The sequence below is a fragment of the Equus przewalskii genome, unplaced genomic scaffold, assembly GCF_037783145.1.
Source record: "Equus przewalskii isolate Varuska unplaced genomic scaffold, EquPr2 ChrUn-13, whole genome shotgun sequence".
NCBI classification, from domain to species: Eukaryota; Metazoa; Chordata; class Mammalia; order Perissodactyla; family Equidae; genus Equus; species Equus przewalskii.
In genome coordinates, this window is record NW_027228750.1 from 2076869 (window position 1) to 2090085 (window position 13217).

A 13217-nucleotide genomic window follows, 5' to 3' on the forward strand; every position below is an offset into this window, starting at 1 on the left:
TGTATATTACAGATATGACTGAATTATATGAGGAAACCAAGATTTAGTTCCTGTATGCTTAAAATTTACCTAAAAGCCTTAAGAAGACCTTACTAATTTAAAAATCAAGGAATTAATGAAAGGTCTTCGGAGAACAGGGCATTCACATGGTCTCAAAGTATCACCTCACATATTTCTTCCTAATTATGAGGAGGAAATGTACCTTTACAGTGGACAGAGATGGCGTCCACCTTAGCTGAGCGATCACCCTTCTACTAATTGCGAGACAACCTAGAATTAGGCGCTTTCTCATCTAATGCAGTATGAAGTGCCTAGGGGCTGAGTAGAATTCTTGCTAAAAATCCTTAACCTGAATTTGATCAAGAGGAAACAGTCAGAAAAATCCAGGATGTGCATATTTTATAAGACAACTGGCCTGACTCTTCAAAAAAGTCAATGTCATTAAACTAAAAAAGATGGGGTGATGATTCTATGTTAAAAGAGACTAACGAGGCATAAAAACGATATGCAATACATAAACTTTGGATGCTGGATTGAGAAAAAATCAGCTATAAAAGGTATTTTGGAGCAACTGCACAAGTTTGACTGCAGACTCTCTATTAGAGGGCATTGTGGAATTACTGTAAGTTTTCTTGGGTGTGATCATGGTGTTGTGGATTTGTAGGAGAAGGACTTCATTTCAGGAGATTGAAGTTGAAGAATTGAGGGATGAAATGAAATTTAGTGGTAGTTAAAATACCCAGAGACAGGAATTTTTTCCTGCACAATACAACTCCAGAGGTTCAGCTGCCTGGAATGAGCACAGCCAAAGAAAACATCTAATCACCACAGAGTTTGCCAAGCAAAGATTAAATCTGGAACAATGACTTGTAAATGTGATGCGGAGAAATCAGGGATGAAGGGTGACAGTGCTTGTGCTGCCACCCACGCCCTGGGCAGACGGCACTAATCAGCCAAGCCTGCTCTCCCCTTGAAGGGGGTGAGGCCACAGTTGTTCAGCACGGTCCTCCAGGCAGCTGCCACCATTCAATCAGGGTTGGCACAAACACAAGTTGAAAGGGATTTGCATCCCCGGTCTTTGATACATTTATTTAAAATTTGTTTCATATTGCACCGATTTCTTGGAGAGATACATTTTAATAAAGAGCTACATTTTCACAGTAAAGAATGGATTTAAAATTGGAATTTTTTTTTAATCACATCTCAGTTACTTTTGCAAGGTAAGAGCAGACCAAATTACTTGGTCTCTGCTTCATAACCCAACAACGTAACAACTATGATGTGGTTACAAGGTGCAGAAAGAACCAGCTAGCTCCTAGGGAGTGTGAGCCTTGCAGATACTGTCCTATTTGTTAATGGCAAACATTGCATCACATAGTGAAGAATCCCTGCCTCTTAATGGCTTTCTTCGATTTTGTCTTTCTGTCAAGGAGCAGGGGAGGGAAGCACCCTGTTCATTGTAAAGAAGAATACAAACATTAGTAGTCATTGTCCAAAATAGCACTTTATAATATTTGTTTTGGGTTTTCTAGATTCCCAGCCAAATAAAGTTTCACAACAAGAATCCTCAGACACACTTAGTCTTCCAAAATCAGAGGCTTTTGTGGATATGAAGGCGTTCGCTAGCCAGAACCAAACTGAAAATTTAACAAAATCTACTGAAGGTAAACCAGCCGTTGTCTTTATCTCGCTGTTTCTCCTAACTGAACATTATGTCTTTGTGGAGTATGGGAGATGGCACTGGGGGCTGAGGGTATGGTTGGTGGTTACAGAAAAAATTCTAGAGGTTCATGGATCCTGAGGCTATGGAACTTTGTAAGCTTTCCTAGCACTTCAAAGTATCTCAAAAAAGTTTTCAGAATGACTACAAGTCCCAGACTGAAAGAAAGAAATGACAAATACTTTTTTTAATTTGTTATTTTATATTTTATTTTTTCATTTTATCTTATTTTGTTTAAAGTCAGGAAGCTGGTAGCTTTTTTTGAGCAACCAGTAATTTGGTAGATGGATTTAGATTTACCTTTTTTTTTTTTTTTTAAGATTGACTCTGAGCTAACATCTATTGCCAATCTTCCTCTTTTCTTTTTTCCTCCCCAAAGCCCCAGTACACAGCTGTATATCGTAATTGTAAGTTATTCTGGTTCTTCTATGTGGGATGCCGCCTTAGCATGACCTGATGAGCAGTGTGTAGGTCTGCACCCAGGATCTGAACCGGTGAACCCTGGGCCGCCAAAGTGGAGCACATGAACTTAACCACTCAGCCACGGGTCCCGCCCCAGATTTACCTATTATTTCAGTACTTTCTTGGTCTGCAGGTACCAGAAGAAAAACGTAAAATGTAGTCTCTGTCTTACACAGCACATCGTCTTATTGGGGTAGCAGAAATTGAAGTATGGAATAATACAGAATAATATCTAGATATGCTGATTTCATGGAAGTTAATTCAGCTAAATATGGTTGGTCAAAAAAGAAAAACAGAATAATTTAAATTGTGTAGAAAATTTGCACCCCTTGATTCCTGGGAGCATGTTCTGTACTGAAAGTGAGATGCGAATCTGCTGATGGGTCTCAATTACCTCTTACACAGGGAGCATCTTGCCACATTTATGGGTGAATTAAAAGATTTACCTTACACAAGACTTTTGCCTTCCTGACTTCAAACTTATCTCTCCTATAAGGTTTATTCATTTAATGGATAATTACTCAATGCCTACTGTGTGCCAGGCATTATTCTAGGCACAGAAATACAGCAGTTAAGAAGCCAAAGTCTTATAGAGCTGTATATAGTATGGACAGACCTAGACAATAAATAAGTAAACAAATAAATTAGATAAATTCATATTGCGATTAATGTTATCACATAATGAAACAGTATGATGTATGGAGATGTCTTGGGGAGAGGGACGGCATTCCATTAGGGGGTTAGGAGGCCCCTCTGTGAAGGGACACTTGAGCTGAGACAAGAACAACAAGAAGCCAGCCATGCAAAGATTAGGGGCATGACTATTCCAGGTAGTTGGAATAGCAAGTATGAAGGCCCTGCGGGGAGAAGAAACAGACAAAAAGGCATGTAGTTAGAAGAAAATGAGAAAAGGAAAAAGTAGAAGGTGAGTTGGGAGAGAGGGGCAGAAATGAGACCATGGGATGCTGCATAGGGGAGCTTTGGGTTTTATTCTAAGTATAGTTTTATTCAAACAGCACAGGAAGGTTTTGAGCAGGGTAGTTACATGACTAATATATATTTGCAAAAGATCACTCTGGTGGCTGTGTGGATAGTAGCTTGTGGCAAGAAGGGAGGAGTAGGGGAGGAGGAAGCAGCTGAAGTAGTACATGTGAGCACTGACAGAGACCTGGACTAAGGTGGGAATGATGAGTTGCAAATTAATTGGAAATATATCCTGGAGGTGGAGCCAAAAGGACTTGCTGGTCGATTGGATATGGCAGTGAGAAAGAAGAGGAATCGAGGGTGATTCCCAGCTTAACTAATACGACCAGACGTAAGGCTGAGAATGTGTAGTTGTAACAAGTTCCAGGTGGTACTGATGTTGCTGGTATAGCAACACCTTGAGAACCACTGCCCTAAGGCAAACTCTAGAATATAAAAGTCAGGCAGAGGAGGAGTCGGTAAAGACAACTAAGAAGAAGAAGTCAGTGAGGTAGGAGAAAAACAGGAGTGTGGAAATCACTGAGTGTTTTGGAGTGTGTCAAATGCTCCTGAAAGGTCGAGTAATATAAAGAATAACCATGGGATTAGGTAAGATGGAGATCACTGGTGATCTTGACAAGAGCAGTTTCAGGGCATGGAGGAGATCAAAGCCAACTGAAGTGAGTTATGTCTAGAATGACTGAAGAGGAATCAGCAGCAGCAGGCATACATAGCTTTACCCAAGAGTTTTGCTGACAAGAATGGAAAAATGGGATTGCAGCTAGAGGAAGACATGTGACTAAGGGAGAGATTTTTTTTCTAAAAAAAATTAGACATACTAGAGCATGTTGATTTGCAAAGGATAATAACTCTGTAGCAAGAGAGAATTTATGATGCAGGAGATGGGGGCCTAATTGCAGGATAGAGAAGTTTAAAGAAGGTGAGAGCACATGACATCTGGGGCAAACCCTGAGTGGCAGAGTTGACCTTGGATGTGAATAGGATTACCTCATCCACAATGACAGGAGAGAAGAGAAAGAATATAGATACATTGCCAGGTTGGTTGATATGTTTGGTATTGGGAAGATGATCAAGTCTGACTGCAAAGGCATGGATGTAATGACAGAATAGAAAATCCATTCCAGAGAAACAGGAGATCAAAACAAGAAGGGGGGGACTGATTGTTTAAGGTGACAGCGTCAGTTGATTAGAGGTCTCAATGAGGTCAAATAATTGCTTGGTAGGTACAAGAGAGTAATAAGGTAGAACAGGAGGTGGTGATCTAGAGAGGGAAGCTTGAAACCTAGATTTTGAGAGTGGTAAAAATTATTGGTGTTGGCAAGGTCTAAGATATGACCATGGGAGTTGCTGAGATGGAGAAGAGAAAAAGGGGAGGAAACAGGGTGCTCGAGAATCAGAGAGGACAGCGTGTTGGATGGGTCATCCAGGTGATATCACCAAGGGAGGTGACATGGAAGACCATCCAGTGTGTCAAGGGAATGATTGAGGAATCAGCAAATGACAACTACTTGGGGACATCGTAGTACAGTCTGGTGGCACGAGCGTCAAAGGAACGGCAATTTTTAAAGGAGAAAAAAGTCATTTTGAAACAAGAAGGACGCCTACTGCACCCTACTCCTTCACCAAATTTAGTGATCTGAGATACTGGAGATAAGAGACAATAATGTGACTCCACTCTAAGCGGTAAATTAAATTTTGTTAAGGGTGATAACATTTAAAGAAGTTCAGAGTAGGAAGAGATTAACACACACAGTGGGGAAAGCTTTATGGGAGAAGTGGTCTTGAAGAATAAACGAATTTCATAGATTTTAAGATTTAAGTTAGGATCACCTCAGTTTACCCTCATTTTACATGAGGAGACTGAAACCTGGAAAAAGTCAAGCAACTCCTCTTCTCTATGTTTTATTACACTGCCCTCCAGATGCGGGGAAGAGAAAAGAGCATTTTATGCCAAGAAAAAAAAAGAATGTGTTCAAAAGCCTGCAGGTAGAATTGAGTAGGAATCCGGTGTAAATAGATAAGAGTGTTCTCATTTGGTAGTAGTACAAGATGGTGTTTGGAAAATACAGTAGAGTCAGGTAGCAAAGGTTTGGATCTTTGCAAAATAAAAATGTACTTGTCAGAGTTTGCTGTGATAATACCGCATAAATCCTGTAATGGCTTAGAACAACCAGTTTTGGGGGCTGTGGGTCCACTGCGGCAGCCTCTGCTCCAGACCGCAGGCCCCTGAGATCTGATGGTGCTCATCTCTTCCCAACTCATGTTCAGTGACACCATGTTGAGAGCTTGAGTCGACCATGGTGAGAAATCAGCAAATGCTGCAAATGTGCAAATGGTACAAACCAGGGCAGTTTTTCTCCAGAGAGTCAGTCGTTAAGCTTTTACCAGCACACCACCAGCTGCAGGTAGAGTTCAGGTGTATTCTGGGTACCACAGTGAAGGAGCCGCCACCCTCTGGGGTCAGCTGTCCCAGTAGCAGAGGGTCAAAGCTGAAGAGAGGTGAATGGGAACACGTGCCGCCACTCACAGCCTCCGCTCAGCACTGGCACGCTGCCACTCACACACACGTATTGTCAAAGCAAGTCCTGTGGCTGAGCTCAAATCAATGGGGCAGAGAAATGCACTCCACCTACAGGGAAGGCATGCTCAGGGAGGACATAAATAAAGCCATGCTCTGAGAGGAAGTAAAAAAACTGTGTTGTGAATAAATACTGCAGTCTGCCTCAGCAGAGAAACGGGGAACCGTTCCAGGTTCCTCAGTTCGGTCAGACCCAGCAGCACTGTTCAGATGATACTACTAGTAGGGCCATCCCAGTTGTTCTATTAGATATGAAACATTAAAATACCTCTGTATCAGCTGGTGACCAGCCTCTGCTCCAAGCCTGTCAAGTTCTCCCTCTCCCCGCCCCCAGCCCCTGGTGAAGCGCTGGGTAGGTTCAGTGGGATAATAATCCATCTCAATTGTGGGAGGCAGTATGGTAGGGAGCAGGGAAGAGTATCGGCTTTCCCTGCCTCCTTCTACAACAGCAGGGTAGCACGGGGCACGCTGTTTAACCCCGCTCTCTCTCCTTGTTTCCTCTTCTGTAAAAGGGAAGTAATGGTATATATATATATATATCACAGGGCTGTGAGGATTACATTAGTCAGTGTATGTAAAATGCCTAGAGCAGTGCCTGGCACAGGATAAACTCCATATCAGTATTTAATACTACTAATAGTATTAGTGAGTAATTAGTACTCATTAGGCTGGTAAGATGCATTCATATAAAACAATAACACACATATGGTAAGAATTCAAGTGAAAAGATACATCAAACTATTAGAATAATTGCCTGTGTAGGGAGTGGTGACCAAAGGGAATCAATACATTAAAACACTGATCACTGAGCTCCACCCCCAGAGATTCTGTTTCTGTTTTGGTCTGAAATAGGCCTTGTCTGGCATGTGCCCTGGGAATCTCCGTTTTTCCGGGGGATTATGATGCACAGATGGATTTGGAACAGACTGGCTAGTTGTCTAGGAAAAACCCACTACTTACACAGAATACTTCTGTGGCCTGATGTATGTGGGTTTTCCCACACCAAGAAATTCTGCAGCACCAGCTGGATGTCCTACAATTCAGTTCAATTCTAACACTAACCACAGTCAGTGCAAACTCTAAAGGTTAAAGGCTCAGTCTCATAAGACTGCCCCCCACTTCAGATGCCAATCGCAAGTCCAGGTTGTCACCTGTGCTTCTGACCAACCAGCTACAGATTAGGGTTCCCATGACCCCCTTCTAGGATTTAATAATTTTCTGGAACTCACAGAATTCGTATATTATTATATAATAAAAGATGTGATAAAAGGCACAAATGAATAGCCAGATGAAGAGATACAGAGGGCAAGACCTAAAAGGGTCCAGCAGATGAGCTTCTGTCGCTGTGGAATTGGAGAGCACCATCCTCCTGGCACATGGATGTGTTCACAAACCCAGAAGCTCTCTGTACCCTGTAGGGATTTTTCTGGCGGCTTCATCATTTAGGCATGATCGATCATTAACTCAATCTCCATCTCCTCTCTCCTTCCCAGAACATGGGGGTGGGGCTGGAAGTTCCAAGCTTCTAATCGTGGCTTGGTCTTTCCAGTGACCAGCCCCCATCCTGAAGCTATCCAGGAGCCCACCAAGAGTCACCTCATGAGATCAAAAGACACTCCTATTCCCCAGGAAATTCCAAGGGATTTAGGAGCTCTGTGTCAGGAAACTGGGTCAAAGACCAAATATTAGAACAAAAGATATTCCCTGTGCTCTTAACTCTTAGGAAATTACAAGGGTTTTAGGAGTTCTGTGCCAGCAACCAGAGGCACAGACTAATATATGTATTTGCTGTTATCTCACAGTAGTAGAAACATGATGCTCCTTGTGGAATCTGACACACTTAGGTGCACATCCCAGCCCTGCCACTTCAGTCTCTTGGACAAGTCACTTAACTTCAGTTTTCTCACCTGTAAAAAAGAGATACTAATACTATATTAGTTAGGACTCTTCAATTTGTAACTGAGGGAAGTGAAACTCAAACTCTACACAAAAAAAGTTGAGGGAGATTTATTGGTGCTGAAAAGCAAACCACAGAGAAGTGGACATGGTGCTAGCCCAGGGCCGACTGGATTCGGGCACTCCGGCTTTTTGGGAGTGTGTTTGTGTCTGATCACCCATCTCTGTGGCCACCCTCCCTGCCTCCACCTTGCCCCATCTTTACTTGTCCCTGTTTAGTTTTATCTTCTCCTACAAAGGACAACCTATGTCCACGTGGCAGGGACCACAACTATAGAGGTCCAAGATTCCGATTCTTCCAGATTCATAACCCAGTAGACTAGAAGAGATCATACCTGTCAGCCTAAGTGGAAATATCCTGCTGAAGGGCCTGCATTGGCTTTGCAAGGGTCATGTACCATCCTGATGGCTGGGGCCAGGGATGTTGTGACACCAGAAGTATGTGTGGTAGGAGTGGATGTGGAGGTGGGCATGGAAAGAGTGCTGAGCATACAAAGATTATAATTACCATAACCCTCAGCTCGGAGGATTTTATGAGAACCAAGTGAGAGTGGTGCTTGCCTGCAGATGGCAGATGCTCAAATTGTGCTCCCCCCTCCTTTCTTCTCTTGATGATTGAATGCAAGAAATGATATTTAAATGTGATGATCTAAAATACAATTCTTATTTCAATCTCCCGGAAATTTGGGAAATACATAGAACTGCAGAGATGTAGATTACTTTTGCTCACTCCTTCACCAAATTTAGTGATCTGAGGATTTAATTCTCTGGCTTAATTTATCTACAATTACTACACCACTTTTTAGAACTATAAATATGGTAGTTGAACCAAAGAAATTCTTAGGATTTTGTCCTGATTAGTTTTAAGAAATCTTTCAGAGTCAATGTTTTATTATATTGAACCTTGTTGATTTAACGGAAAGAATCCTGAAGACCCAGTTATAAGTTCATTCCATCACAGGCAAGTCACTCGATTTCTTAGAATCTGATTTTTTTTCATTTATTTTTAAAAGGAGATACTAACAGCATCCGCCCTGTCCATTTCATAGGGTTCTAGTGAGGACCAATATTAGGTAAAATCTCTTTGTAAAATGTAAAGATATAACACTGGAATTAATAAAAGCCTTTGTTCCTTTAAATAAGCTCTTTAAAAAGGAAAGAAGAAAAGCTTCCCAAGTTGGTTTATGTTCTCATATACTCTGGTATGACCTTGAATGTCTTTGAATAAAATGCCCATGTGGTATAATTTAAACTTTCTCTCTAACAGAACCAGAAACTTATGCCCCTGTGAAAATTCCAACCCAGTCATTGCTGCAGGATGTTGCAGGACAAGCAAGGAAAGAGAAAGTGAGGTTACCTCGCTATTTGCTGAGTTCCAAACCCAAGTCTCAACCTCTCGAGAAGGTAAAACAGACATGGGAACAAATTCCCCAGAGCCAACCAGCATTTTATGTAATCCTGACTCATTGAGGTTATGGATTTCCAGCCACTGTGTACTGCTGTTTACTGTACGTACCATCTCCCCATGAAGGCCTTCAGGTCACACAGAGAGAAGCTAAGGCAGTGCTTTGCTGGAGCCAGCTCCTACAGGCTCATGAGAGGAATTTTATGAACCAGGTGTTAAACCATTGGTAGCTTGAAATCAGCCATGCTGGGAGTTCTTATACCATAGAAATCAGCAGATGTTACTAATCAAGGTTCTTTTTGGAGAGCCAGTTTGCCAACACCACTGGCCAAGGGGATCATTGGCCACCCTTCTCATGACTCTTGGGATAAAATCCAATGACTCAGCATGACTGCTAGCCACGGCCCTGGTTGCTTCTTTACCTTCACCTTGTCCCAAACTCGCTATACTTCAGCCACTGTCGGTTTCTCTCAGTTCTTTAAAAGCACCAAGTTCATTCCTTCCTCAGAGCCTCCAAGATTAAGATTCCATCTCAGCTCTGCTGGGAAGCCTTTCTCGAGCCCACCAATCAAGTTTTGATAGTTATCCTTTGATACTTTCATGGCACACTGTGTTCATTGCCATCATAGAAATTATTGCAAGGTATGTGACTGATAGGTGTTAGGTGTGCTGCTCAAACTCTAATGTGCACATGAATTACCGAGGGATCTTGTTAAAGTATAGATTCTGACTCACCGGGTCTGATGTGGGGCCTGAGATTCTGCAGTCCTAACAAGCTCCCAGGTGAGGTCAGTGCTGCCCATCTGGGGAATAACAAGGATGTAGGGCAGTGATTCTCCAAGTGTGGTTACCCGAACAGCAGCATTGGCAGCACCTGAGAACTTATAACTGCAGTTGATGGGCCCCATCCCAGATTTACTGATTGGGAAACTCTGGGGGCAGAGTCAGCAGTTTGTGTCTTAAGGAGTCCTCCAGGGGATTCTGATGGGACCTACAGTTTAATAATCGCTGGCACAGAGGAAAGAGCACACACTTTAGAATCAGACAAACTTGAGTTTGAAACTTTACTCCACCACTTACCACTTGAGCAAATTATCTGTCTTTTAATTCTCTGAACTTGAGCTTCTTTATCCTTAAAACAAAGCCTAAAATACTTGATTACAGTGCTGTTGTAGGGATTATGTGAGACTGTGAATGTTTATTTCCTTCCCCAGCCAAGTGGTTATTTTCCTCTGCTGACAGAGCCTTTTTCTTATCTTGAGAATGCAAAATAGAACCATTTTATTTTATTACTTTTTCTTAATGCAAAGGTGCAAGATTCTGTTGGAGGAAGAGTGAGAACATCCTCGGTTGCTTCTGCTGCCATTAATAACGCAAATTCATCCCCTTTTGGATTTCATCTTCTCCCACCGTCAGTGAATTTTGGAGTGCTTGAAGAAGGGCACACCTATGAAACCACTGTGAAGCTCAAGAATGTTGGAGTGGACTTCTGCAGGTGAGGCCGGGGCACCAAATGTCTGCTCAGGTCACCTTCCACTCTGTGACTTGTCTTTGGACACCTACATCAGTGAATGTTTATTGAACTGAACTGTAATTATACCTCGATTCTTGAATCTCCACATCATTCATTCAATCATTTACTAATTCATCTGTTCATTCATGCATTTGTTCATCCATTCATTCTTCAACAAATCAGTATTTACCAAGCCTCAACTAGGTAGTATGTCCTTTTTTGCTCTTCCATTAATCATTATTCATACTTTGGTAGAAGCAACTCAAGGCTTGATCTGCACTAGCAAAAAATGAAGGGGCTGGCCCCGTGGAGTAGTGGTTAAGTTTGGCACCCTCTGCTTCTGTGGCCCAGGTTCGGGGGTTCAGATCCTGGGTGTGGACCTACACCACTCATCAACCATGCTGTGGCAGTGACCCACGTTCACAATAGAGGAAGACTGGCACAAACGTTAGCTCAGGGCTAATCTTCCTCAGGAAAAAAAAATAAGAAGGGGAAGTTGTATACAAGTATTAACAATAACTAACGCACAAAACTTGAAAGTCTATTTCTCAAATCCACTGCCAACTATAATATCAGCTGACGTTTGTTTGCACTTTATGATCTAAAAGTGATTTTAATTACATTATTTATGCATAATTGAGGCAAAAAGGAAAAAAATTTAACCTAAGTCATTAGGATCATTTTGACTCCAAAGATGTGACTTGGAATTAATAACAAATACCTTAACTCACAGTCTATACTCTCAGTTGAAAATACGCTATATCTGGGGTTCAATGACAAGAAAAAGAGTCAGGCCTTCATTTTCAGATCAAGGCGAATAGAATTTCAGAGCTTGTAGAGAGCTTAGAGATTATTACAAAGGAACAAACTGAGTAACTTGTTTTCAGGTCTTGTAGGCTACAGCAGGGCTGGACCTCAGATCTCCTGAGGACCAGTTCATTGGAGGCTCCTTGCTTTATCAACACAGCTGTGGTCCCTGCTTCATGTGGGAGGTGGGCCCTTCCCATTGGTTCAATATACCGTATATCTATACTATGACAACTCCATTACAAAATCACTTCTATTCTATTTTGAATTAAACTTAAGCATAATGTGGGAGTTTTCCCCATAAAAATGTTTGTTGAAAGTGAAATGCTTGTTTCAATGGCCGAGTTATTCTCAGTGTAAGGGGCAAGTCCTTGAAGAATCTTTGTGATTCTGGACTTAGGATCGGAAATCAGATGGAGCAAAGCCACAGGAGCATGCAATTTAAGATTTTAGATGAGGCAAATCCCCAACTCCAGGAATCATGTTTGCTTCCTCAGAAACAACCTGATGAGGGACCCAAGCCACCAGATCAGACATTGTTGTTTTCTTAGATTGTTGCCAACAAAGTGGGTAGGGAGAAATAGAGAGCAACTTAAACTAATAAAGCTCATCCATGCAGATCCTGTCTGGCCAGGATAGAATTTTAGTTTTAGAGATTTTACTCCTCAGCTTGAATTCAGCCACTACAGGGCAGACAGCAAAGCTGATGGTAGAAGGAGCAAGTCTGGGGTCAATATGGAGGTAAGTTTCCTCGGTATTTTAATTTACTCCAAGTCTCTGACCTTCAGGCAGAACCCACAAACCACAGGAAAGGAAGGGGATCAATAGGAACCACAAGTTCTCTAACATTTTCTGAGCCTTTTGTTTCTCTTCTCCCCAAACATGCAAACCCCATACCACGACAGAGCAAGACTGGCTCCCATGCTCCACTGCTTTCCAAAAGAGCCTTTCTTCTTCCGCTTAATGATCTGGCAGCCAGCATTTTGTGTTCACGCTGGCGGCTATGCTGCAGTGCACACACCAGCCAAACATTCACAGTACTCTGCCCAGGCCCAAGCTGCTTGTCAGCATCCAATAACAAAAGGTTGAAACTCAGGTTGGAGTCCATTTGATGCTGATGAAAACTATTGGAAAGGTGGTTGTGAAATGGGCCCCGGATTCTGCTCTCCAATGAATATTGTGTTGTTTGTCTAATGGTATGGACCCCCTGCTCCTGTGTAGCGAATATTAACCCCTTCCTGATTTTATAACATCCACATTCATCCATTGCTCATGTTTTTCATTATGGCATAACTTTATTCCCATCTTTTTGCCTGGTAGGTTTAGGGTGAAGCAGCCGCCACCCAGCACAGGATTGAAAGTGACTTACAAACCTGGGCCTGTAAGTCTGATGTGCTGTCTATTGTGTGTGTTTGTGTGTGTGTATATGAATATGTGTATGTTTCCAGTGAAGTGGGCGTTTGAATCATTCTACCCATTCAGTTTAGACCATGTATAAGTCTAATTTTTCTAGTATCGTGAGCAAAAGATTCATGGTAGTGGTACAATATGTGGCTTAATGTCACTTCATATAATATCCATGAGACTGATCCTATGTGTAAATAGAGTTAAACTTCCAGATGGAAACATTTATGAAGTTTACCCCACTTGTCTCAATACTAAAGTTATGTACAGTTGTGTGAAAAACACCTTTTTAAAAATTATGATTTAACAAGCATTGGAAAGCTCCTTATCTAAAGATATCCTGTAACAAATCCTGCAAAGTGAAAAATCCATTGGAAAAATAATTATT

General features: G+C 41.9%; 1 protein-coding gene across 4 annotated transcripts in view; it reads left to right on the top strand.

Annotated features, from left to right (window-relative positions):
* SPAG17 (sperm associated antigen 17) overlaps window positions 1-13217 on the top strand; it is a 209587-nt gene that overhangs the window by 178022 nt on the left and 18348 nt on the right. For 3 of the 4 annotated variants that reach the window (XM_008526615.2, XM_070607663.1, XM_070607664.1), the window contains 4 exons: window positions 1533-1664; window positions 8968-9104; window positions 10416-10600; window positions 12746-12806. In XM_008526615.2, the coding sequence (XP_008524837.2) occupies window positions 1533-1664; window positions 8968-9104; window positions 10416-10600; window positions 12746-12806 (515 nt within the window). The remainder of the gene's footprint in view (window positions 1-1532; window positions 1665-8967; window positions 9105-10415; window positions 10601-12745; window positions 12807-13217) is intronic. The other variant, XR_011536707.1, reaches the window with a different exon arrangement.